The sequence below is a fragment of the Citrus clementina genome, unplaced genomic scaffold, assembly GCF_000493195.1.
Source record: "Citrus clementina cultivar Clemenules unplaced genomic scaffold, Citrus_clementina_v1.0 scaffold_8, whole genome shotgun sequence".
In the NCBI taxonomy this organism is placed as follows: domain Eukaryota; kingdom Viridiplantae; phylum Streptophyta; class Magnoliopsida; order Sapindales; family Rutaceae; genus Citrus; species Citrus x clementina.
In genome coordinates, this window is record NW_006262022.1 from 16,110,687 (window position 1) to 16,138,042 (window position 27,356).

The window sequence follows — 27,356 nt, forward strand, 5'->3', positions numbered from 1 at the left end:
CTTACTTACAGCATCTTTAAGCACAAAGCACCAGTTCGCCCTGTATATAAAGAGTAAATATACAGATTTCCTGAGTTATTGCTGCAGTATTTTAATTTTAGAAGAGCTGAGGAAGTTACTCTAGCAGAAGGGAGTAAAGATGCAGAGGTTGAAGGAGAGTCCAAGGAAAAATAACAACCAAAACAAAGGGAAACAGAAGATGTTGAGGCAGCAGAGGAGTCTGAAGATGGAAAATGGGAAACAGAGGAAGAGCAAGAAGAAGAGGTGGAAAGAGAGAAAAAGCCTTGAACAAAGAAAATCCAAAAAAAAAAAACAAAGATTAAGAGAGATTTGAGAGCTGCAACAAATGATTCAAGGAGGAAATAGTGGAGACATAAAAAAGACCAAGCGAAACTAAATTCTTCTTCGTATTTTCTTGTTTTTATTTGTTTATGGGAATGTATTTGATGGCTAAATCTATTTTTGATTTTGTTCTATCACAAATCATGAACTAAATTTTATTATGGCTGAGTGATAAACAAGTTTAATGAATGTTTGACTAATATACATGTGTTGCTCGTGATTTGTTACAACATTTTGACTTAATTTTACTTTTTTCAATTCCTTATTTTGGTTGACTACGCATTTAGTGGATACTGTTAGCATTTATGTATCCATAATGTTGATTTTGATGATAACAAGACATTTAGGGAGAGTAATTTGTGCAATCATTCTTTAAATACAGGCAAGGTTTGTAAACATAAAAAATGGGGAGCTTGTTAGCATTTATGTATCAATAATGTTGATTTTGATGATAATAAACAAAATTAAGAATGATTAATTTTTTAGAAGCTCAAATTACTTTTTATACATTTTAAATGTTTTTCAAAATAAAGCATTCATGGCCTTGGAATTTAAAGTCATATTCTTCCTACCCAACTCACTTAAAGCATTCTTCCTAATGAATGAACCATCACAAACCATTTCCCATATTTCATAGTCTAAGGCTTGTAAAAAGACTCTCATCTTAGTTTTCCAATAAGAATAGTCATTACCATCAAAGAATGGAGGTCTAGTGGTAGATTGGTTTTCCATGAAGGTTGAGCTAATTTGGGTTGCTATGAATCTTTAACTCTAGACGGTTAAGTCTACACAAGAGCACCCCGCTCTGATACCAAATGAAATACTATCTAAACAACCCAAGAGGGGGGTGAATTGGGATTTTAAAACTTAAGTTAAACAAAACACATAACAATTCAATCTATTCCCTTAATGAAATAAAAAAATTTAATAAAGCATAATAATAAAAGATAAGGGAAGAGAGAACAAACACAATGATTTTTACGTGGTTCGCCAATCCCCGCCTACATTCATGCCTCCAAGCTCATCGGGCTTCAGGATTTCACTAAGCAAGCCTCCAAGGCTTCAAATACTTACAATTGACTTTCAAGGTGTCAATGGACCTTCTCAACAAGAGATTATCCTCAATCTCTTAACCCAAGTGTATCCCAACACTTACAATCTCTTAACTTGATTTTACAAAAAGGATTACAAATAAATTTCTCTCACACAATGTGTTTGATCACAAATGAAAGCCCAATGTGTGAATGAATGAGATTAATACAAGGATTTAAAATTCAATGAAAGTTGTATACTCAATATTTTGTTCAATGATAATCGTCGGAATTGTTTTTGTTTGAATTTGATTGAGCTTATTTATAGTTGGACCTGAAATATATAGCCGTTGTTGACTTTCTGCTCATTGTCGAATCACCGTTAACTAGATGTGGGATCGCCGTTTTGACTTTGATCAAGTTACCGTTGGACAAAATTTCAAATTGTTGGATCGCCATTTTCAAGATGTCGGATCGCCGTTAGTGTCCAGAGGCTAAACTTTAATTATGTTCAATGTCGGCTAGCCATTATCAAGATGTCGGTTAGCTGTTTGCTACAGTGATTGCTACAGTGAACTATTTTTCATAATTATACTTTTATCCCAAAACTTTATAAAATTATTTTGTGGCCCAAAACTATATGAAACTTTTCACATAAGTCCTTCTCCAGAATTCCAACCAATACTTGTTGATTTCAAAGTTCTCAAAACTCTTTCAATTATACCATAAATTTGAAAAACAACCAATTTCATAAAATCATTTTTCCATTAAATAAAAAACCTTTATAATGTGAAAATAATGATTTATTTAAAATGTATAAAAAGTAATTTGATCTTCTAAAAACTTAATCATTCTTATTTTATTTATTATAATCAAAATCAACATTATGGGTACATAAATGCTAACAATCTCCCATATTTTATGATGACAAACCTTGCATGTATTTAAAGAATGATTGTACAAATTGCTGCCCCTGAATGTTTTGTTATCATCAAAATCAACGTTATGAATACATAAATGCTAACAATCTCCTCATTTTTTATGATGACAAACCTTGCATATATTTAAAGAATGATTGCACAAATTGCTCCCCCTAAATGTAAGCTCTCCTTACAATTTGAGCTTAAAAGATTAATCATTTTTAATCTTGTTTGTTATCATCAAAATCAACTTTATGGAAACATATTTGTTAAAAATTTCCCCATTTTTTATGATGACAAACCTTTCATGTATTCAAAGAATGATTCCACAAATTGCTTCCCTTAAATGTAAGCTTCTCTTATAATTTAGCTAAATTAACAAATTTAAATACATGTATTCTTCTCCCCCTTCATCATCCAAAAGAAAATTTAGTGGAAAAGAAGAAGAGTAGCAAATTTGTTACCCATGTTGTCAGAGTAGAAATTTCAATAGAATCTCCCTCTAACAACAAGTATCACTTCAAATACAAGTTTAATAATATTACTCTCAAATTATTATAAATCATGATACAAGCCAACTCCATATACAAATCATCACACAATCCATCAACCATAAAAAGATCATGAACCATCATTCTATCAATTACCAAATTAGCAACTCATAACATAAAATCATCATATAAAACAACCATGTAATTAAATCATCATCATATCTCAAATTCATCATAATCACATATCAATCATCAAAACAATACTCAAAGTGCATATTATTCTCCTCCTTTTGATAACATCGAAATGATATATTACTTTGTCTCCCCCTTTGGACAACAAAAAAGTTCAAAATGCATATTATCCAAAATCATATTATATGTTTCCCCTAAATATATGGCCAATTTAAAATTTTAACCAAAATGATTTTATCCAAAAACATATTATATTTATCTCCCCCTTCATCGTAGAAAAGAAAAGATAGATATATGCAATCGAAACATAATCATTAAAAATAATTCGATGAAGATATTACCCATTTTGTGCACATAAAAATTTCGACAGAGTTTTCCCTTAAAAATGAACAAATCCTCAAATACAAAAAATGGTTAAAAACACTTCCATATAAGCTTAAATAATTCTAACAAATCAACAACTCCATCAATTCATCAAGCAACGCACATATAATCATCAATCATCAAAATCATCAAGAAATCAAATCATCCCAAGTTCATACCGAATTTTTGAAAATTGCTCTTCGCAAAGAAGTTTTGATTTGTTTACCAAATTGGCATGCATATTATCAACTATCTAAGCTCCATAATTACTAATCACATTTTAGAAATCAAGACAACTAAACTCATCAAAGATCTAATGTGACATTTCAATATAACTTAAAAAATCTTATATGCTTAAAATTCTTGAAATATATGTATTTTTCCCCTTTTCGATATCATCTAAAACAAATAATGCATATTCAACAATACATCAATAAAGTACAAAAAAATACATCCATTCACCAATCATAAATTGCATAAGATCAAAGCTTCATCAAATACAATGTAATCATCAAGGCATATTCTTTATCATCAAAACTTAAGTAAAGCATAAGTACATAATGACAATATATAGATCATCAAAATCAACATAGCTATTAAGAAAAGCCATCATTATAAGTAAAAAACAAGTGATCAAATCCATTATTACAAATGCTCACATAGGCCAATTTAATGAAATGATGATATAATACAATAAATGACATATGATACATAAGTGATGAACAAATAAGGAAGATGAATAAATGACATGAAACATGATGATAGACAATTAAAAAAAATGAAATCAAATATCATACAATCATCAAAATTAAACAAAGGCATCATGATTACACACATTAATAATTCAATTATGTAAACATATGAGCATGCTTTCGCAAATTCAATCTATTATCGATCCATCATGATCAACTCAACATAATCAATAGGCAAGATAATCTTATCCACATCATGCTAATGCACTTAATGTTATGATGAAATATGAAATACTTACTAAGATTAAAAGACCACCACTTATAATTAATAAGGCAATAATTGTTACCAAAACAATTAAATTATCTTGTCTCATCATTTTCACTTAAACAATGATCAAGTGATTATTCTCATAAGCTTTCATCAAGGAACTCTCCATCATTCGTTGATTGTGGTACCTATAAAAAAAACATTCACGTTGTGCCCTTTGGTACCCAAATACTCTTGGGTCCTTGAGTTTTAGATTTGATTCCTTTTGGAACCCAAATACATTTGACTCCATAATATACATTTCTCTTAACTGGATATATAAAACTCATATGACCATTCTGATTGCAATAATGACATACAATTTGATCTTTAATGGTGGTACTCTTTACAAAGTAATTCTTATAATACTTTTTTTTTTCAAATTAGGCTTCTAGCCAATAACTCCTTTGTCAAATACACATTTTTGTAAATTAAGCAAGTTATCTAACATCTTTTGCCCATTTATAAATTTTTGGACAATCTCATTTAACTTATTGCTCTTCTTCTTAAGCACTTCATTTTCTTTCATTAATTCATCAACATGTGATTTCTCATGCTTATATGAAGTACTTTGTTTACATTTAAATGATGCAATCCTATCATGTAACATTTCATTATCTAATTCCAATTCTTTGATCTTTTCATTTAGTGAAACATCGCATTTTTGCAGGGAATCTTTTTCATTTTTCAAGTCATCTACATGTGATTCTAAATGCTTATGCGAAGTGTTAGGTTTCTCATTTGATTATGCAACTCTATCATGCAATGTTTAATTTTCTAATTCTAGGCATGTAATCTTTGCACTTAGAGAATCATTTTTATTTGTGAGCTCCACCGTTTTCTTTTTAAGACATGCATTCTTTTTACCAATTTTTATCCACTCATCATGTGATTCTTTAAAAGCATCATGTAATTCATCATAGGTAGAAAGATTACTTACCTCATCAAGTTCATCATCCGATTCATCTCCAATTGCTATAAGTGCCAAATTTGACATTTCATAAGATTCCTCCTCGTTTGTAGTCTCCTCATACACAACTTCAAGTTTTCTCCAAATTTCATAAGCATTAGAATAATTTGAAACTCTATGAAATTCCTTTTTATCTAAGACAAAATAAAGCATTCATAACCTTAGAATTTAAAGACATATTCTTCCTATCAGACTCACTTAAAGCATTCTTCCTAATGAATGAACCATCACAAACTATTTCTCATATTTCATAGTCTAAAGCTTGTAAAAAGACTCTCATCCTAGTTTTCCAAAAAGGATAGTCATTACCATCAAAGAATGGAGGTCTAGTGGTAGATTAGCCTTCCATGAAGGTTGAGTTAATTTGGGTTATTATGGATCTTTAACTCTAGATGGTTAAGTCTACACAAGAACACATCGCTCTGATACCAAATGAAATACTATCTAAGCAACCTAAGAAGGGGGTGAATTAGGATTTTAAAACTTAAGTTAACCAAAACACATAACAATTCAATCTATTCCCTTCATGAAATAAAATAAATAAATTTAATAAAGCATAATAATAAAAGATAAGGGAATAGAGAACAAACACAATGATTTTTACGTGGTTCACCAATCCCCGCCTATGTCCACGCCTCCAAGCTCACCGGGCTTGAGGATTTCACCAAGGAAGCTCCAAGGCTTCAAATGCTTACAATTGACTTCCAAGGTGTCAATGGACCTTCACAACAAGAGATTATCCCCAATCTCTTAACCCAAGTGTATCCCAACACTTACAATCTCTTTACTTGATTTTACAAAAAGGATTACAAATGAATTTCTCTCACACAATGTGTTTGATCACAAATAAAATCTCAATGTGTGAATGAATGAGATGTATACAAGGATTTAAAGCTCAATGAAAGTTGTATGCTCAATATTTTGCTCAATGATAATCGTTTGAATTATTTCTGTTTGAATTTGATTAAGCTTAACTATAGTTGGAGCTGAAATATAGTCGTTGTTGACTTTCTGCTCACTGTCGGATCGCCGTTAACTAGATGTCAAATCGCCATTTTGACTTTGAGCAAGTTACTGTTGGACAAAATTTCAAATTGTCGGATTGTTGTTTTCAAGATGTCAAATCAATGTTAGTGTCCAAAGGCTAAGCTTCAATACTGTTCGATGTCGGCTAGTCATTTGCTATAGTGATTGGTACAGTGAACCATTTTCCATAATTATAGTTTTGCCCCAAAACTTTATAGAATTATACTGTGGCCCAAAGCTATATGAAACTTTTCACATAAGTCCTTCTCCAGAATTCCAAGCAATACTTGTTGATTTCAAAGTTCTCAAAACTCTTTCAATTATACCATAAACTTGAAAAAAAACCAATTTCATAAAATCATTTTTCCATTAAATATAAAACCTTTATAATGTGAAAATAATGATTTATTTAAAATGTATAAAAAGTAATTTGAGCTTCTAAAAACTTAATCATTCTTAATTTTGTTTATTATCATCAAAATCAACATTATGGATACATAAATGCTAACAAATACTAGCTAAGAAAAAGTCTAAAAAATGTCTGATTTAGTGGAGCAAATTAAGACAAAATATAGTTTTAAATCGGGTTTCCCATGTTGAGTTAGTCTCGATTTGAATATGACCATGCTTGATCTAAACTTTTTGAAGAACTAAACATAGGGATTCATCTTGTAGGGTAACTGGAACCTAACATGTATATTGCTATATCTCGTGCTAACGTAACAACTAGTCATTGTTATGTTGCATTTAGATATAAGATCTCCAACAGGCGACAACTAAGGATGCATAAGGGATTTTGCCAAGTACTGTAGTAGATGTTGTAGCAACAAAATCTTAATTGGCAAAGTAGTCAATACCATTAAGTGAATTTGATCATTCAACTCATCTATTCCCATTGAGTTTGACCTTGTGTTTGGCTTGAGAATTTTCCTTATTGAATTTTGTTATGTGCTTTATTTTTATTTATTTAGTTTATTTATTTCATCACTTATTTTATATTAATTTAAACTGAAATTGCAGTATTAAAGTTACGGTAGCAAATCCTATAACATCAATCCCTGTGGAGACGATCTGAATACTCATCGGTATATTACTTGTTGTGTACACTTGCACATTGACACCCATAGCAATAAGCATACAACACATCAACCATTAACTACAGAGAAGGCCATGTGTAGGAGGCAAGGGGCAAAAGGGTGGTTGATTGCTCTTTTACTTCCTTTGCATAACTATGGCACCATCTTGGGACCACAAGAGTAATCTCCAAAATGCCAATCAACAATTACTATGTGTTTAGAATTATGAAAAGACCCTCAAGCACACTCCACAAATGGTAAGCAACTTTCATCACTGAAAAATATTGCTATCATCTTCTTATTTAAAGTTTTCACATAGTATATTCATTATTTTTCATAGCTTCAAGGTCTATTATTGACTTTGAAGCAACCTCTTATTACTCAAAATCTAGCTTAAGTATCAGAGTGGGACCAGCTCCAGCTGCAGCTTCAAGTTGGCCACCTCCAGATCTACCTCTAACGTCCATAGTTGTGCTATTTTGTAGGATATGTGCAGCTAGAGTTTGGTGGTCTTCATTTTGGTTTTTCATCACTTCTTTCTCTCTTTATCATCAAACACTTGACCCACATAGCTAACCTCCCCATCTTGTGATTGAACACCTCCAAACATAACAAGACAAACTCTCTCACTCTTACTCACCTTTTAAGCCACACTCTTATTGATTTATTTGGAATCATCCAAAGTCCCACTAAAGCAATTGGAGATGTCTTATTGGGGGGCGCAATAAAAAGCTACGTAATGGTTGCCAAGTTATTTTGTTTTGTGTTTGGTACAAGATGGAAGAAAGTCTTGCTATCACTAAGCAAGATGATGATTATAGAATAATCCAACCACTAAGCACACGAAGAAGATAATAAAAATAGACAAGGGAAAGCCTATAAAATCCTCAACTAGTATTCATTATAGTGAGGATTTTATCACTAAGAGGCACTTTGATGAGTTCGCCGATAAGATTTGTCGTGCTATTAGCTTGCAAGTTCAAAACCTAGAAAGTGGTTCAAGCAAACAAACCACCACACAAGCCTTGGGTGGTAAACGTATCGTCTAACACCAATAGGTTTCTGAACTAAACAAACAACTCAACCTTACCACAACAAGATCAAAAGCCCACCTCGTTTGCTCTAAAGATGAAAAATCCACTACCAATAGTAGATCCAATGATAGTGGGGGCAGAAAGTGTGCTATAATGGTTGAAGATTTGCGGGGTAAGTTGAACGCTAGGAGATCTTCTCATGATAGGGAGGATTCCTCTTACAACCAGCGGATACCTTAAGAAATCCTTGACAAGATGTCTTTACTAGAGGAACAAGTAAGAAAACTCTCCTAGAAGGATAGCGTCAATGCTAGTGATTAAGCACTGATCGTGTATCAATCACCTTTCACCATGGAAATTCGCTAAGCACTTCCCCAACTAACTTTAATATGCCTCAAATTTCTTAACATAGGGTTACCTTCAACTCCCACTAAGTAAGCTGAGTTATGCCGAGGTCAAATGCCCATAAAAAAAGTTAGGAAAAACGCCAGGTGTTGTATGTTCACTCGTACTTTCACGAATCTAGCCAAATCCTAGTTTCAGTTCCTTAAGTTAGGAACTATAGCTAGCATTGATCAATTACTCTCCGAGTTCATCCATAAGTTCTGCTATGCTTATTGTCAGAGAAGCCCTCCTTGAAGTTGGCTTTCATGAAGCAAGGCGAGATAGGATCACTAGTTCTTTTGTCAACCTTTTTTTCTAAGAAGTCCTCTAAATTGGAGCCTTTGGTTATAAAAATACATTCGCTCACTTTACAAAGAATCTTCGAAAAAGGAAGTTGTGAAGGTCCGTTCAAAAAGCCGAACCATTAACATATGCGGTGGTTAGAGCAAGGGCTCAAAAATAGATCGAATATAAAGACAAATATTGACTAAATCTCTAAGAGGACAACCCTAATGCAATAAAGATTAAGGATTAACCTAATAAATAAGAGGCAAACTCCTGTAGGGTACCTCTAGTGCGCCTACCCTAGTAGCCCGGCAACGGGGTGGAGGATTCCACCTTCAACATATCTTAAAATTTCTGTGTACCCTTGGGTAAAGAGTCCTGAGAGAGAGGAACCACTGGAGAAGTCACGGTACGACTCTTACCACCCTCTTAACAAGTATTTAGAATAGATTTTCTATTAGATTAGTGATAGTGGTCTCTTGAGGCCTCCCCGAATAATAAATAAATACCCTAATATGAAGAGAAGTTTAAAGTATTGCGAGGTCCACTAAGTCTTTAGGTATAGTACCATTGAATGCTTTCAATTGCCAAAAGAGATAGAGGTCTTGATTATCATGGGTACTTGAAAGAGTTTGTTGCTGGAATCAGAGATCATAGAAAGACTATAAAAAAAAAAAGCTAAGGGGAAAGAACCTCGGGAGGGAAGCCCTAAAGAGGAAGAGCCTTACGGTCCCAAGAAAGGTACTTACATAGGAATAATAGCGAGAGGTTCCACTCTTGCTAGTAGTTCTAAAAGGTCAATCAAAACCTATAGAAGGAATATTGTCGTTAGTAAGGAAGTTAATAGACCAACTGGAGCTCACCTCCCCCAATTACACACATAATTCTGATTATCTTTACTAAGCAAGATATAGAAAATGTTATCTATCCACATAATGACGCTTTGGTTATCACCTTGAAAGTTGTTGCAGATAGGGTAGCTCGAACACTGATTGATACGTGGAGTTCAATAGATATCATCTTCAAGCATGCATTGGATCAATTCACTCTCGAGCCTATTCTGGTAATTTCTAATCACACTCCTTTAGTTGGTTTGCTGGTGAAATTGTTATTTCGAAAGGGATAGTTACCCTGCCTATTTTTTTTTTTGAGAATAAAGTAGATCTTTCATTTAAAAGAAGCCATCAAACAAGCACAAAACATCGGCTGGGAATTCATCTCGCCAGATGACAGAACCTGAGCTTTTTAAAGCTCTTTTGGCTAGAGAGTGAGCACTAGTATTACATTGTCTTGGTACATGCTGGAAATCTATCGATTGGAAGTCTTGCCTGCTGCTTTGAATTTCTGCTATCGTCCACCATATCTCTGTTTTGTTGCTAACTTTGTTGTTGGCTAAGTCAGCCACCATGCTGCAATCAGTTTCGACAATCACATTTGTGAAGCTAGCTTTGCTTGCCACCTCCATTCCCCATTGGACAGCTTTGGCTTCTGCTATTGAGACATCTCCTTGAAAATTAATGCTTTTCACAGCTGTAACTACCACTTGGCCTTGCGAGTTTCTGATCACAGCCCCTAAGCCTGCCATTTGACTCTCTGCATGCACCATCGCATCAACATTGATTTTCAGCTTGGAACTAGGTGGTGGATTCCATCTTTGCGCCTCCTTTTCCTTTATGCTTCTTGGACTATCTTGCTCTTTTAAATTGCATTGACTGATACGCGACCACAATTGCTTTGGCCTTAGCCACTGTCTCCCTTGGATCTGGCTTTTTCCCCTCAAAGAGCAATTTGTTCCTTGCATGCCAGGTCGCCCGCCAGATAGATGCAACATAATCAATCTCAAACTTGGCCCCCTTCCTCATTAGACTGTGCATAGTACTCAGCATATCATCCCTCCTTATTGACTGTACTGTAGCCTCCATATCAGTGCATCTCCATATTTTCCTAGCCAATTTGCATTCCATAAGAGCATGGAATACGTCTTCTCTTCCCTCTTTGCAGATTGTACAGATTGGTTCCTGTAGTATTTTCCTCCTCCAAAGGTTTTCGGCTGTTGGAAGGAAAGTTTTGGCTGCTTTCCACACAAAAATTTTAATTTTTCCTGGCAAGTTCAGTTTCCATAGGTTCTGCCACTCCTGAGAAGCTCCTGCAGAACTTGTTGGTGGTTCGGGAAACTTAATCTTGAGCGCTAATTGATAACCACTTTTTACTGAGTACAAGCCTTTCCTATCATAGTGCCAGATTATCTCATCTTCTTGGGGGGTTCTCGGTAAAAGAATACTCTTAATAATGTCAGCATCCATCCTTGCAAAGCTTTGGTTGATCATACTTTCGTTCCACTGCTGATTTGGGAGGATGAGTTCTGAAACTTTAGCTCCTGTAGGCAGAGAGGGTTCAACAATTAGCTTAAAAGTTGTTGGCCTAGGTATCCAGTTGCTCGCTTGAATTTGTATTTTCTCTCCATTTCCTATCCTCCACCTCGTACCCTTTTGCAGCACCTGTCTCCCCCATAAAATGCTCCTCCAAATAAACGATGGACTTGAGCCTACTTTAGCATTTAAAAAGTCTGTGTTCTTGTAGTATCTAGCTTTTATCACCTTAGCCACCAAGGACTCTGGATTTTGCAGTAATCTCCAGCCTTGTTTTGCTAAAAGAGCTTGATTAAAGCATGAAACATCCCTGAAGCCCAACCCCCCTCTGATTTTGGCATAGCTCAATTTCTCCCATTTTCCCCAATGAATTCCCTTCTTGTCTTCCTTGGATCCCCACCAAAATCAGGCCATTGCTCTTTGGATGTCATTGCACAATCCTAGAGGTATTTTGAACACGCTCATGGCGTAAGCTGGTACTGCTTGAGCTACAGCCTTGATGAGAATTTCCTTTCCCCCACTCGAAAAGAGCTTGTGTTGCCAATTGGAGATTTTACTGAGCACTTTAAGTTTCACGTCATTGAAGAAACTTGTTCTCTTTTTTCCCACCATTGAAGGTAAGCCCAAATACTTTTCATGTCTCGATACCACATTGAGCTTGAAGATATTTTTAATGGTTTCCCTCTGCTCTTCTGGAATTTTGCCGCTGAAGAACATAGATGATTTCTCGTAATTAAAGATCTATCCATAAGCCATTGCATAGCAATCAAAAACCTTCTTCAAGTGCATACAGTCTTCAACGGCTGCCTTTGTGAAAACTAAGTTGTCATCCGCGAACAAAAGATGGGAGATTGTGACATTTTTTGCAAATCTCAAGCCATGGATTAGGTTGTGTCTCTCTGCCTGTTGTTGAGTGTTAGAAAATGCATATTTATAAAGGAGAAAACCGTCATTTTACATTTCAAGTCTTACTAACAACCCTTACTTTTATGTATTTAACCTACTTGTATTTAATTACATGTGTTTTATTTTAATTAAGTATTTTATGTATTTTAAGGGCATTATAGTCATTTCACAATAAACGAGAAATCAGATGGCAAAACGGACATCACTTTTAAACTCAGGACGGTCGAAAACCTTAGGAGGAGCATAAAAGGAAAAATGGCACTGTTCACATGTACGGTACTATTCACGTGTACGGTACTGTATACGTTACTGTTCACGACACTGTTCACATAGACGGACCGATGACGTGGCATTGACTGATGAGGTGTCACGATCCTGTTGGACTAAAATTCTTATATACTGTTGATGGTGACGTGGCAGCATATCAGTGGACGAAAAATCTCGCATACGGTGCATGCATCACACAAGATTATTTTCAACCAAACCGCGTTACTATTCATCCGGGTCAAACCGCATTACTGTTCAAAGTCGGGTCAAACCGCGTTACTGTTCAAAGTCGGGTCAAACCGTGTTACTGTTCATCCGCGTGGTCAAACCGTGGACTGTTGACTGATGACGTGGCGCAATCCTGAGCGTCCAAACTGTTTTTAATCCGATGGCCATGATTTACTCCATGTATCTATGAAAAGGGGGCCTCTCCCCCCTAATTTGATATCTCTGAATCCATTTTTGGGATCCATTTTCTGTAATTCTCTCTCCATCTTGTATTTTCTTCGTATTTTAATAAATTTCTATTTTGCCCCTAGTTCAATTATGAGTGGCTAATTTTCTTTCAAGCTTGGGTTGAAGGTGAAGTCTCAACATGTGTCATGGGCTTTATTTGGTAAATTTATTTTCTCTTCCCCTCTAGTTTTTGTGGATGTTTTGACTTCTCGTCGACAAATAATACTAATCTTGTCTAGTACCGCCTTGGTTTCATTGGCCCTCTAGTACAAGGTTATTATTATTTGGCACGATAAGCCCTTAGCACCATATTGATTAGAGCGTGGTTCATGAGGTGTGGATTTCCCCCTCATGATTTAATTGGCATTAATACGGATTATTTAGCTCATGATGCATGTTGATACGGATCCAAATACCCAAGTACGTCAATTTAATAGATTTTCTCTTCAATTTATTCTCTCTATTGCAATTCCAATTTTAGAATTTATTCTCGCCATTTTAATTTAAGTATTAGCATATTCCAAATCATTTCCACCATAAATCCAACTACCCATTTACAAAATTAATTCTATATATAATTAAAATCCACCTCCTCGTGGGATCGACACTCGTCACCATTAGTCTATACTACAATAGATTCGTGCGCTTGCGAGTACATTAAAATTTGCACAACAAGTTTTTGGCGCCGTTGCCGGGGAGGTAAGTAATTTTAATTCATAGAATTAATTTTTGTGAATAATTTCTTTTAAATTGTTTTCTTGTATTTTATTTTTTTTATTAAAGAAAAAAAAGAGTGAATTTACATTTTGAGTTAAGAATTTTATTTTATTTTTCTCTTCTTTAAAATTCTGTAATTTAATTTTCAATTTATTTTTTCTTTGTAATTTTTTTTTATTAATTTACTTTTAGTTAATTTATTTCACGTATTTGTTTAAGTGCGTTTTTATAGAAAGGTTGTAACAGCGCAATAAGGTTAGTATCGTAATTTCTCTCTCTTCTTTATTTTTATTTGTTTTGTTCTCATCTTTATTTTTATTTTATTTGTTTTGCATGCATGGTCGTAGGTCATTATTTCCTAATCTTGAACCTATAGACTTTGAATTAGAAAAAACACTTCGCACACACAAACAAGTAAAAAATAAAATGGATTTGCAACCACAGGAGAGGCCATTTAAAGATTATTTCAGTCCCTTAGCTAATTTGAGCACGTCATGCATAAGATACCCAAATGTAGCTGCTAGGAGTTTTGAATTAAAACCTAGTGTGTTAAATTGTCTCCCTACATTTTATGGCCTAGAAAATGAGGATCCATATAATCATTTGAATGATTTTCATGCCATTTGTCAAACATTCAAATATGAGAATTTTTCAGATGATGATGTTAAACTTAGACTATTCCCATTTTCTTTAAAGGATAGAGCTCGTTCATGGCTTAATACATTGCCTGCCAATAGCATTTCATCATGGGAACAATTGTAACTAAATTTTTGAATAAATATTTCCCAGTGCATAAAACCAATGCTATTCGCAGGGAAATCTCGGAGTTTACCCAGAGAGAGGACGAGCAATTTTTCGAAACATGGGAGCGATTCAATGGGCTACTCTTGAAGTGTCCACATCATGGGTACGAGAAATGGCACCAATGTCAATACTTTTTGGAGGGATTATTGCCGAATGTGCAAGAATGGCTAATGGCAACAAGTGGAGGAGAGCTAATGTCAAAAAGTGCATCAGAGATTTGGGAATTCTTCCAGCGACAAGCGGATAATTCCCAACAACGGAGTCGATCACTCAGGAATACTAGAAGAATTAAGGGAGTAAATGAGGTTCACATTGGCGAATCAAGTTCAGAAATTAAAGAAGTCAAAGCGATAATTGAAGGTCTCTCTCGACAAATAGCATCATTATCGACTGCTAAATCAACAGAGCCACATGACCATGACTCATACTCAGATCAAGCCAATGCCATAGGTGTAATGAGAAAACCATCGAATTACAACCCATACTCCAACACATATAACCCTGGATGGAGAGACCACCCCAATTTTTTATGGTCTCAAGGATTCCAACAGAATGGACCAGCAGCTCCAGCTCCACCAATTCCACAAAATCCTCAAGCCTCTCAGCCACCATTTAGACCATACAATCAGAACCAGAATTACTCTCAGCCCAGACCGTGGGAGGATTCATTCCAGAATCTTAAGAATCTTACTCACTCCACGATTGAGCAACAGAACCGCACCATTGATGGACTACGAAATGAGTTGAGAGCAGGCTTCAACTCACAAGCTCAATCAGTTTCAAGCCTCGAGAAGATGGTGGGACAACTTGCTTCTTCAGTTCAGACCTTGGCAATGACCGTTGAGAAAGGTAAGTTTCCAAGTCAACCAGTGCCTAACCCTAAAGGAGTGCATGAAGCAAGTACCAGTTCACCACAGCAGCATGGAGAAGTCAAAGCAGTAATGACCTTGCGAAAAGGAAAAGAAGTCGACAACAAAGTGGAGATGCCGGTGACAAAAGAAAATCAAATTGTACCTGTGAATGTTGAGGAATCATCACCGGAGGAGAAAGAAGAAACCAACCCACGAGAATACGTTCCGAAAGCTCCATTTCCTCAGAGGTTAGCGAAAGGCAAGAAGGGAAAATCCACAGGTGAGATTCTTGAAATCTTCAAACAGGTAAGTGTTAACATCCCTTTGCTTGATGCTATTAAACAAGTTCCATCTTATGCCAAGTTTCTTAAAGACCTTTGTACTAAAAAGAGAAATATGCATGTTCAAAAGAAGACATTTTTAACAGAAAACGTTAGTTCTATACTCCAACATAAAATTCCTTTAAAATGCAAAGACCCAGGCTCCCCCACTATCTCATGTAGTATAGGGAACCACACAATTGAGAATGCTTTGTTGGATTTAGGAGCTAGTGTAAATTTGTTGCCTTATTCAGTATTTGTGAAACTTGGACTGGGAGAATTACACCCAACTCCAGTGGTGTTACAGCTTGCAGATCGGTCCACGAAAATACCTCGTGGTATTGTGGAGGACGTGCTTATCCAGGTAGACAAGTTTTATTTTCCTGTTGATTTCATTGTAATTGACACTCAACCAATACAGGATTCAAGGAAGCACATCCCCATTATACAAGGCCGACCATTCTTGGCAACTGCGGATGCTCACATTCAATGCAGGACTGGAAATATGCAGTTGTCCTTCGGCAACATGACTATGGAGCTAAACATTTTCAACATTGCCAAACAACCTCACAATGCAGATGATGAAATTGTTGATGTGGATTTAATAGAAGCATTAATTGATGACATTTTTATTTCAAACCTTAGTGATGATCCTTTACAGACATGTTTAACTCACTTTGGTTTTGATTTTGATATTGACAGATCGGTCGATGAGGTCAATGCCCTGCTTGACTCAGCACCATCTATGGACACTAATAAATGGAAGTCAAGAGTTGAGCAACTAGCACCATCAGAGAAGAAACTCATCCCATCATCAGAATCACCACCGAAACTCGAACTCAAACCATTACCCAACACTCTGGAATATGCATTTTTGGGAGAAGAAAGTACTCTACCGGTAATCATCTCATCATCCCTAAATGACGAACAAAAAGGTAAGTTGTTGGATGTTTTAAAAGAGCACAAAGGAGCATTAGGATGGACCATAGCAGACATAAAAGGTATAAACCCAGTAGACTGCATGCATTACATTCACCTTGATGAAAATGCTAAATCTACTAGGGAAATGCAACGTCGGTTAAATCCTAATATGAAAGAAGTTGTTAGAACAGAAGTCCTTAAGCTATTAGATGCAGGTATCATTTACCCAATTTCTGATAGTTCATGGGTCAGTCCTGTACAAGTCGTCCCCAAAAAGTCAGGAGTCACAGTAGTTACGAATGCTGATAATGAATTGATACCCACTAGAGTAACTACATGATGGCGTGTTTGCATTGATTATAGAAAGTTGAATTCTGTCACACGTAAAGACCATTTTCCTTTACCATTTATCGATCAAATGCTTGATAGATTAGCAGGTCATGAATTTTATTGCTTTCTAGATGGCTACTCAGGATATAATCAGATTCCCATAGCACCAAAAGATCAGGAGAAAACTACTTTCACTTGCCCTTTTGGCACATTTGCATATAGGAGAATGCCATTTGGATTATGCAATGCACCTGCCACATTTCAACGATGCATGTTGAGCATTTTTTCTGATATGGTTGAACGATTCCTTGAAGTCTTTATGGATGATTTTTCTGTCTTTGGTGACTCGTTTGATCAATGTTTACATCATCTAACACTAGTTCTGCAGAGATGTATCGAGAAGAACTTGGTCTTAAATTGGGAGAAATGCCATTTTATGGTAAAACAAGGTATTGTTCTCGGTCACATCATTTCGAGCAAAGGTATTGAGGTTGACAAAGCCAAGGTGGATCTCATTTCTAATCTTCCTCCACCCAAAACAGTCAGAGAAGTAAGATCTTTCCTTGGGCATGCTGGTTTCTATAGACGTTTCATTAAAGATTTTAGCAAAGTTTCTAGACCCTTATGCAATTTACTTACTAAGGATGTACCTTTTATCTTTAATGATTCATGTCTTATGGCGTTTGAAAAATTAAAATAGTTGTTGACATCATCACCCATCATTCAGGCCCCAAACTGGAGCTTACCATTTGAGCTAATGTGTGATGCATCTGATTATGCAGTAGGAGCAGTATTAGGACAAAGAGTTGATCGAATTCCCCACGTTATTTACTATGCTAGTATGACATTAAATGATGCACAGTTGAACTATTCAACTACTGAAAAAGAAATGCTAGCAGTAGTGTTTGCATTGGAAAAATTTTGATCATATCTCATTGGTTGTAAAATAATTATATTCACGGATCATGCTGCTCTTAAATATCTTCTCACAAAGAAAGATGCAAAAGCCAGACTAATTCGTTGGGTGTTACTTTTGCAGGAGTTTGACTTGGAATTCAAAGATAAGAAAGGCACAGAGAATGTTGTGGCGGACCACCTCTCTTGTCTCCATTTTGACACAATTACAGAATCATTACCATTGAATGAGTCATTTCCAGATGAACAATTAATGAATGTGGAAGTATTGCCTTGGTATGCTGATATAGTTAATTATCTTGTTACAGGTAAACTTCCAAAGCATTGGACCAAGCAAGACAAGGCTAAATTCTTTGCAGAAATAAAGAATTTCTTTTGGGATGACCCGTATTTGTTCAAGTATTGTGCAGACCAAATTGTTAGATGATGTGTCCCAGAAAGTGAAATTCAAAATATCCTTTCATTCTGCCATGAACAAGCTTGTGGAGGCCATTTCAGTGCTAAGAAAACAGCGACTAAAGTTTTACAATGTGGTTTCTATTGGCCATCTATATTTCGAGACGCTTACACTTTCTGTTCTTCATGTGATAGGTGTCAACGAATGGGGAGCATTACACGAAGGAACATGATGCCACTAAATCCAATTTTAGTGGTTGAGATTTTTGACGTATGGGGTATCGACTTCATGGGACCCTTTCCCCCGTCTTTTGGCCATCAATACATATTGGTTGCTGTTGACTACGTATCCAAATGGGTAGAAGCAATTTCATGCAGAACTAATGATCACAAAGTGGTGATAGCATTTTTGAAAAGCAACATTGTTTCACGCTTTGGATTCCCTCGAGCAATAATCAGTGATGGTGGTGCCCACTTTTGTAACAAAGTATTCAAAGCTCTTTTGACAAAGTATTCAATCACACACAAAGTGGACCCCGTATCATCCGCAAACCAGTGGCCAAGTTGAGATCTCCAATCGAGAAATAAAGCACATATTAGAAAAGACGGTGAGGCCAGACAGAAAAGATTGGTCATTAAGACTTGATGATGCCTTATGGGCATATAGAACGGCTTTCAAGACCCCGATTGGGATGTCACCCTACAGGCTAGTGTATGGAAAAGCTTGCCACCTACCTGTGGAACTCGAGCATCGTGCATATTGGGCCATCAAGAAATTCAATTTTGACATGCAGCAAGCCAGCTCAGAAAGAAGATTACAGCTGGCAGAACTTGAAGAAATTCGCAATGATGCATACGAAAATGCCAAGATTTACAAGCAACGAATGAAAGTCTTCCATGATAAGCAAATTATGAGAAAATCGTTCACTCCAGGTCAGAAAGTGCTTTTATTCAATTCTCGCTTGCACCTATTCCCAGGTAAGTTACGCTCTCGTTGGTCTGGCCCATTTATTGTTCATACTGTTTTTCCACATGGGGCAATTGAAATTAAGGACCCAAAGAACGGTGTCACGTTTAAAGTTAATGGTCAAAGATTAAAGTCATATCTAGAATACCAACCACACGGAGAAGACACCGAAATAAATTTGAGTAACCCACCAGATTTGAATTGATTTTTTTTTTCCTTTCGTTAATTTGATTTTTTTTCTTCTTTCTTTTTATTATTCTTCTGCTAATTGAAATTATTTTTGCATAAGTGTGTTTGTTTAACTATTAAGTTTTCTTTTATCGTTTTTAATCATGAGTACCTTACTTAAACCGTTCCTCCTGAACATTCTTAAACCACTTCAACGTGCCAAAACTCATCTCAAAAGGCAGATTCAATTTTGTAAAACACATCGCATTTGGGCTCTACAACCACCAGAGTTAGTAGCCTATGTTGAGGGTTTAGAAAGCCAACTCAGAGACATTGAGAGAAGTGTTTACGACATCCAGTTGGAGCTTGAGGTAAATTCAATAAGAGGACGATTTTAATTGTGTGTTTTAATTTGTTTTTCTATTTGTGTGCTTTAGTTTGTTACCTCGGTGAAGTGGCGGATAACGGTACTCCGTGACAATCAAGTCGGTTACTTCAGTTTCCCATAATAACTGATATTCTGAGGCGAAGGTATGGACAGAAACGAGATTCTAGTGAAACTTCACAAGCGATTCCCTTCACTTCCTCAGAATGCCCTCCTTACGATCTATAAAGCTCGGTCCGAACGCATGCGATTACTCATGAGGAATAACATACCTGCTGACATCCGTTGGTTAATCGAGGCTAAAGTACGATCGGCAGGTGAGTTACCTCCAAAATTTATTGCATACATGCCTGGTTGTGGTAAAGGAAATTATGCAAGAAAACGACGAGCTCGAAGAATTTCTGTTGCTTGTCATAAGTGTGCCAGAATGAGTTGCAATAAAAACCCATGTTCTTTAGGAATGATGTCTGATAACAGGGAAGATAAGATTCAATTCATTAGGGATGGTTTGAATAAGGAGTCATTGGATGATATCCTTTTGTCTCTTGAAACGCATCCCAGTGGATATGTGCAAGGAGCGATTCTCCAGTTATGGTCATTATTCCAGAAAGAGCATGCACGATATAGTCTCGGGAATCTGACTATAAACGACCCTGTTTGCCAGTTTATAAGAAAACTGGATAGGAAGCCTATCATCGACCCATAGAGGGCGTTCAAGCCGTTTCTGGACGTAAAACCAGAGGAAGATGTGAGCCACAGTCGCAACTACCTGTAAATATCCTTTTACTTTATTGTTATTTTATTTCACTATTGTCTTATTGTTTGCATTATTGTCTTTAATAATTTTATTACTGTTTGCTTTTTCCTTTTTACTGTTTTCTTTTTGACTTGCGAGCCATGTGCTTTACGCGTTATTTGACACTGACATATTACCTCATACACAACCATGACCCACTATCACCAAGACTCTTAAATGTGATTTTCTTTGTCAAGCACTCACAAATTATTTTTGCGAAGTATCACAATGGCAGCTACTCCCAATAGACAATTCAAGAACATTTGTGTGCTTTCTGGATTTACATATGGCAAACATAAAGAGTTCGTTGAGGCAGCCATAGATCTTGGTCGAAGCATAGCAGCGAGAAAATTACACTTGGTGTATGGAGGAAGTAATCGAGGGTTATCAAAAATGGTCTCAGAAGCAACTTTTATCAGAGGAAGTCAAGTGTTAGGCATCATCCCAAGAGTCCTAAAACCATTGGGCAGTTCGTCTGACTCATCAACTGGAGAAGAGTTAGTCGTCTTAGGTATGCAAGAAAGAATAATTGAAATGCTTAATCATGCTGATGCTTTTATTTTCCTTCCAGGAGATCTTGCAACACTAGAGGCACTTATCACACTAGCATCTTGGGCCCATCTGCACATCCACCAGAAACCCATCGGTTTGTTAAATGTCAATAACTTTTATGATGGCTTTATCGCATTTCTTAACCATGCAATAAAAAACTATTTCATTCCCGCTAATGTGAAAAAACTCTTTATTTGTGCTCACACTGCTAATGAGCTACTTGATCTGTTACAAGCTTATAAACCGGAGCCAGACCCCTGGACCTTTGTGTTGGAGCATCCACATAATGATGGTAACAGTAGCCGCAGTAAGAAGTACAAATTAGATTTAACTCTCCGCTTGTAAATATTATTTTCTGTGTTGCACCACCCAGGTGATGTCTTCTAAACTCTACTTCTTTCATTTCAAACATTGAGGACAATGTTTCGTTCTGGTTGGGGGGAGGGAATAGTCGACAATTGTGGAATTTTGGTTAAGTTTTTACTAATTTTTTGTTGTAGAAACTAACTGTTGCTAACTTTTTGTGTTGAAGATGGCTGAATATGGAGTGTAGTGACTCTAGAAACGCATCTTCATCGTTTAAAAAAAATTAAAAAAAAATATACATTTTATTTTTCTTTATTATGTGTTTATGTTTATTTTTCTTCTTTTTAATTTCTCCTCTATAAATATACATTTTCCAACTTTTGAGTCGAAGATGGCTGAATATGGAGTGTAGTTCCTCTAGAAACGCATCTTCTTTAAAAAAAATAAAAAATCATTTTCGTTTTCTATCATTTTACGTGTAACTTTTCTAATTAGTTTTTATGCATCATTTTCACATTTCTGCATGCATATTTTCCTTTTAAGTTTAGAATATGTTGGGGGGTAGAATGTTGTTTAAAAAAAAAATTGTGTGATTTGTTTTAACATTGGGTGACATGATTAATTTTAAATTTTAGTATTTGTATTATCTTTGGTCTTAAGTGATGTTACATTATGTTTGCTACTCTACATGTTGATGTCGGAGACATATATGAGTTGCTTGAAGGAATGAACATGTCATAATAAGTACCAAGTGAGTTTTTGAGCCTACAATTTTTCTTGGAGAGTAATCATTTTGCCCATTCTTTATATAGCTTAACAGTTTATTATTGTATACACGATCTCTAGATTTCTTTTGAGTTAACCCTTAATAAAAAAAAAGAAAAAAAAAGTGTGTTGCTACATTTGGAGGCCCATCTAACTAGTAGATATGGAAGTTTATTTAGAGCCCTAAAAGACGATGGAAAGGCCATCTTTGATCCGTTTGAGCCTTTCTAGCCATCCATTTTATTAAATATCCATAGTTAACCCTTTTGAGCCTTAAAAAAAAAAACATTTTCTTTGTCAACTTATCATCTTGACCCACTCCGATTTGGAGTATTACCCGATATCTTATAAGTTCCATCACCTATTTATGTTTGAGAAAATGTAAATAATTATGTTGTTCAGTGAAGTTATACCAAAAAAAAAAGTAAAAAAAAAAAAAGAACAACAACAAAACAAAAGTTGTTGTTTCAAAAGAATAAAAATAACAATAATAGGTGAAATCCACCTTGTAACTTCCGAAAAAAAAAATTCTCTGCATTTTTCTCAAACATACACTTTGTTTTCCTTATTTCCTTTCTTTGTTAACCATGTCCCTAGCCTACATTACATCCTAATAAAAGTCCTTCCTAATTTTAGGGAACTATAATCTGAAGTAGAAGCTAGTTATATGGGCTAAAAAGATGTAGTGGTGCATATAAAAATAAATAAATAAATAAATTGGGTTGACTAACAGTTTTTATTTGACTTGAGATCGTATTATTTTTAAGCTGAGGGCATATTTATTTCATCTTGGTGAGAGCATGTGATATCACTTCTTCATTATTTTCTCTCAATTACCATTCATTGGAGTGACTATTTTTATTGGGTTTAATTTCTTTGTGAGAGTGTCACTACTTCCAGTGAGATTTTGGGGTTTGACATGTCATTCTTGAAAGTAGCTATAACAAAGTCTACTGGGCTGATTCATGTGGATGGTTGATGTGGGTGTGATGTTACTTTAGACTGGAGATAATGCTTATACTTTTATTTGATTGCTATCATTAATCTGATTGAATAAACACGAGTGTTTCTAAATTTAAAAAAAAAATCATTTTGAATTTGAATTTTATTTTCGCTTCATTTGCTAGGGACTAGCAATAAGCTGGTTGGGGGGTGTGTTGAGTGTTAGAGAAAATGCATATTTATAAAGGAGAAAACCGTCATTTTACATTTCAAGTCTTACTAACAACCCTTACTTTTATGTATTTAACCTACTTGTGATTTAATTACATGTGTTTTATTTTAATTAAGTATTTTATGTATTTTAGGGGCATTATAGTGATTTCACAATAAACGAGAAATCAGATGGCAAAACGGACATCACTTTTGAACTCAGGACGGTCGAAAACCTTAGGAGGAGCATAAAAGAAAAAATGGCACTGTTCACATGTACGGTACTATTCACGTGTACGGTACTGTATACGTTACTGTTCACGACACTGTTCACATAGACGGACCGATGACGTGGCATTGACTGATGAGGTGTCACGATCCTGTTGGACTAAAATTCTTATATACTGTTGATGGTGACGTGGCAGCATATCAGTGGACGAAAAATCTCGCATACGGTGCATGCATCACACAAGATTATTTTCAACCAAACCGCGTTACTGTTCATCTGGGTCAAACCGCGTTACTGTTCAAAGTCGGGTCAAACCGTGTTACTGTTCATCCACGTGGTCAAACCGTGGACTGTTGACTGATGACGTGGCCCAATCCTGAGCGTCCAAACTGTTTTTAATCCGATGGCCATGATTTACTCCATGTATCTATAAAAAGGGGGCCTCTCCCCCCTAATTTGATATCTCTGAATCCATTTTCTGTAATTCTCTCTCCATCTTGTATTTTCTTCGTATTTTAATAAATTTCTATTTTGCCCCTAGTTCAATTATGAGTGGCTAATTTTCTTTCAAGCTTGGGTTGAAGGTGAAGTCTCAACATGTGTCATGGGCTTTATTTGGTAAATTTATTTTCTCTTCCCCTCTAGTTTTTGTGGATGTTTTGACTTCTCGTCGACAAATAATACTAATCTTGTCTAGTACCGCCTTGGTTTCATCGGCCCTCTAGTACAAGGTTATTATTATTTGGCACGATAAGCCCTTAGCACCATATTGATTAGAACGTGGTTCATGAGGTGTGGATTTCCCCCTCATGATTTAATTGGCATTAATACGAATTATTTAGCCCATGATGCATGTTGATACGGATCCAGATACCCAAGTACGTCAATAATAGATTTTCTCTTCAATTTATTCTCTCTATTGCAATTCCAATTTTAGAATTTATTCTCGCCATTTTAATTTAAGTATTAGCATATTCCAAATCATTTCCACCATAAATCCAACTACCCATTTACAAAATTAATTCTATATATAATTAAAATCCACCTCCTCGTGGGATCGACACTCGTCACCATTAGTCTATACTACAATAGATTCGTGCACTTGCGAGTACATTAAAATTTGCACAACACCTGTATCAATAAGTTTGAAAAAACCTCTGCACATAACAAGAATAAGTAAGGGGACAACGGACAGCCTTGCCTCAGGCCCCTTTGAGGATGTATTAATCCATTCGCAGCTCCATTTATAACAACAGAGAAAGTGGGAGTGGTTATACAATTCATGATCAAGTTTATCCATTTGCTGGAAAAACCTAACCTCTCTATAACATGCTTCAAAAAAGACCACTCTACTCTATCGTAAGCTTTACGTATGTCTAGCTTCAAGGCCACCGAACTATTTTTCTTTCCCTTGCTATGTCTGATTTTGTGCAAGCATTCATAACCAATAATTATATTATCAGTTATTAATCTATTTGGAACAAATGCACTCTGCACAGGGGATATGATTTTGTGGAGCTCTGATTTCAATCTATTGGCAATGGCTTTAGCAACCAATATATATATGACATTGCAGAGACTGATGGGCCTATATTCTGTGACTCTCCTAGGCTTTGCATTTTTGGGAATAAGAACAATATATGTATGGTTAAGGGGAGCTATGGTTCCTTGCTGATTTAGCACGTCAAGACATGTTGCAACCACTCCATTTCTGACACTTTTCCAATGCTTTTGGAAGAAGACAGCCTGCAATCCATCAGGCCCGGGAGCTTTTGTCGGACACATTTGATCAAGAGCTGCTTCAATTTCTTCGGCTGTAAAGGGTTGCTCCAAGTGTGTGTTCATTGCTGCATCCACCCTTGGGGCCATGCCTTGGAGAGCCGCATTAATCTGATCCGTGCTTGGATTCGAAGTAGTGAACAAATCCTAAAAATATTCACAAAATCTGCTTGCAACATCTTCTTTTTCCCCCATCCAATTTCCTGCTTCATCTTCGACTCCTTCAATTTTGTTTTTCCTTCTCCTTGCCGAAGCTTTGGCATGGAAAAATTTTGTGTTTTTGTTCCCTGCCTTTAACCAATCAGCCCTTGACCTCTACTTCCAATACACCTCCTCTTCCATCAAGTGCCTCTGAATTTGCGTTTCCAAATTTCGAATTTCCCTACCGCTATTGAGTTGATCATGGTTCTCCTTAGCTTTCTTAAGCTTTCCCAACAGCACTTTTAGCTTCTTGTCCCTCTCTCCAAACTCTTCTTTGCTCCATAAAATCAGCCGAGCCATTGACTTTTTAGCTATTGCTTTAAAGACTTGTGCTGGACTTTCTTCATTTCTTATATGCCATTGAAGCCATTCCTCTTTTACTATCTTCTTGCAAGCTTCGTACGAGCTCCACATGTCTTCATAATGCAGTCTAGAGAAGGTTTTTTTCTCAAACAACAAGCTTCTTTGCCTCTCCCGAATCTCCATCATTACTGGACAATGGTCAGACTCCCAATGAACTAAGTTGGTGGCATAATCATCATAAAATTCAGCCTTCCATTCTTGGTTGCATAGAAATCTATCTAACTTCTCTTCTATAAGTTGTGATCCGAATTGCCTATTGGACCATGTGAATGAATAGCCTCGACTTCCTAAATCAGCCAACTTACAATCTCTTACAGCTTCTCTAAACTCCCAAATAGCTCCAAAATTTCTCTCGAGCCCTCCACTTTTCTCATTTAAATTTAAGATTTCATTAAAATCTCCGAAACACAGCCATGGGAGTGTAGACAACCCTGCCAATCTTCTTAAAAGAGTCCATGTATGTTTCTTTTGACTGCCTTGTGGATGCCCATATATCCCTATACCCCTCCAAGCCTTCCCTTGAGCACTCCTAACTTGAAAATCTATGTGGTGTTTGTTGTATGAGTTAATCTGAACATTTGTGTCTGCATTCCATAACATGGCTAGGCCTCCGCTTTTCCCCTCACTGTCTACTGCAAAAAAATTTGTTACGGCTACCTGTCTGCACATCTCGTTAATCTGCCCAGACCTCACTTTAGTTTCACATATAAAAAGTAATTGAGGTTTGTGCAGCTGGAGAATTTTCTTGATAGCTAGACGCGTCCGGGGATTCCCCAAACCCCGAACGTTCCAGCTTATGATTTTCATGGCTGTCGGCGGGGCTGTTCGCCAGCCTCCGCCGATATCATTTCTTCTGCCGTTTCTCCAATGTGCATCCCCATTTGTGTTTCCTCTTCCCGCTCCATTCTGAGTTCTGCTAATGTGGAGGAGAAAAGAGTCTGGTTTGCCCGCGAAATGATTGAGCTTTCCATTCTTAATTTTTTGCTTTTTGGGCTTGGGCTCCTTCGTTCCCTCATACTTCTCTTCAAAGATACTGGCCCAATGTTTTGCATTTCCGTCATTGCCCTTTCTCTAGCTTGAAATTTCCATTTCTTTCCTTTGACCTTTGACTGACTCTTTGTCCCTTTTTTACCTCCGCTCGTACTTCCCTCTAGTTGGCCCTCTATAACTCTTTCTTTGGTATTTTATTCTCGGCCCATTGAGTCCATAATTCCTTGTGCCACCAACAATTTGTTTTCCCGCTTATTTTCTTTCGTTTTCCCTCCACAGTGCTCTGTTCTCTATGTAACTGCTTCACCTCTGTTTTAGCTGCAAACTTGTTGCAGTCA

The 27,356-nt window shown here is 36.2% G+C and overlaps 2 protein-coding genes and 1 non-coding gene across 3 annotated transcripts; all 3 read right to left on the reverse strand.

Moving 5' to 3' along the window:
- Positions 1–10,284: 10,284 nt before the first annotated feature.
- Positions 10,285–10,719, reverse strand: LOC112096406. The gene has a single exon (XM_024179829.1). It carries the CDS (start codon positions 10,717–10,719, stop codon positions 10,285–10,287), a length of 435 nt encoding a protein of 144 aa, XP_024035597.1.
- Positions 10,720–10,798: 79 nt separating this feature from the next.
- LOC112096407 lies at positions 10,799–26,697 on the reverse strand. The gene is made up of 3 exons (XM_024179831.1): positions 25,795–26,697; positions 24,841–25,611; positions 10,799–11,869 (listed from the first exon to the last, which is right to left on the reverse strand). The coding sequence occupies exons 1-3, from the start codon at positions 26,695–26,697 to the stop codon at positions 10,799–10,801; spliced, it is 2,745 nt and encodes a 914-aa protein (XP_024035599.1).
- Positions 14,635–14,738, reverse strand: LOC112096570. The gene has a single exon (XR_002904471.1). It is a non-coding gene; the product is annotated as a small nucleolar RNA R71 (small nucleolar RNA).
- Positions 26,698–27,356: the final 659 nt, after the last annotated feature.

What these genes read in the sequence shown, in the direction of transcription:
- LOC112096407 (XM_024179831.1), bottom strand. Translation starts at nt 26,697, where the DNA reads ATGTGCAGACAGGTAGCCGTAACAAATTTTTTTGCAGTAGACAGTGAG. An exon ending in GGCACTTGATGGAAGAGGAG is followed by an intron (nt 25,612 to 25,794) that starts GTGTATTGGAAG and finishes GAATATTTTTAG; the next exon opens with GATTTGTTCACTACTTCGAA. An exon ending in TATTCTTGTTATGTGCAGAG is followed by an intron (nt 11,870 to 24,840) that starts GTTTTTTCAAAC and finishes TGGGGATCCAAG; the next exon opens with GAAGACAAGAAGGGAATTCA.
- LOC112096406 (XM_024179829.1), bottom strand. Translation starts at nt 10,719, where the DNA reads ATGGTGCATGCAGAGAGTCAAATGGCAGGCTTAGGGGCTGTGATCAGA.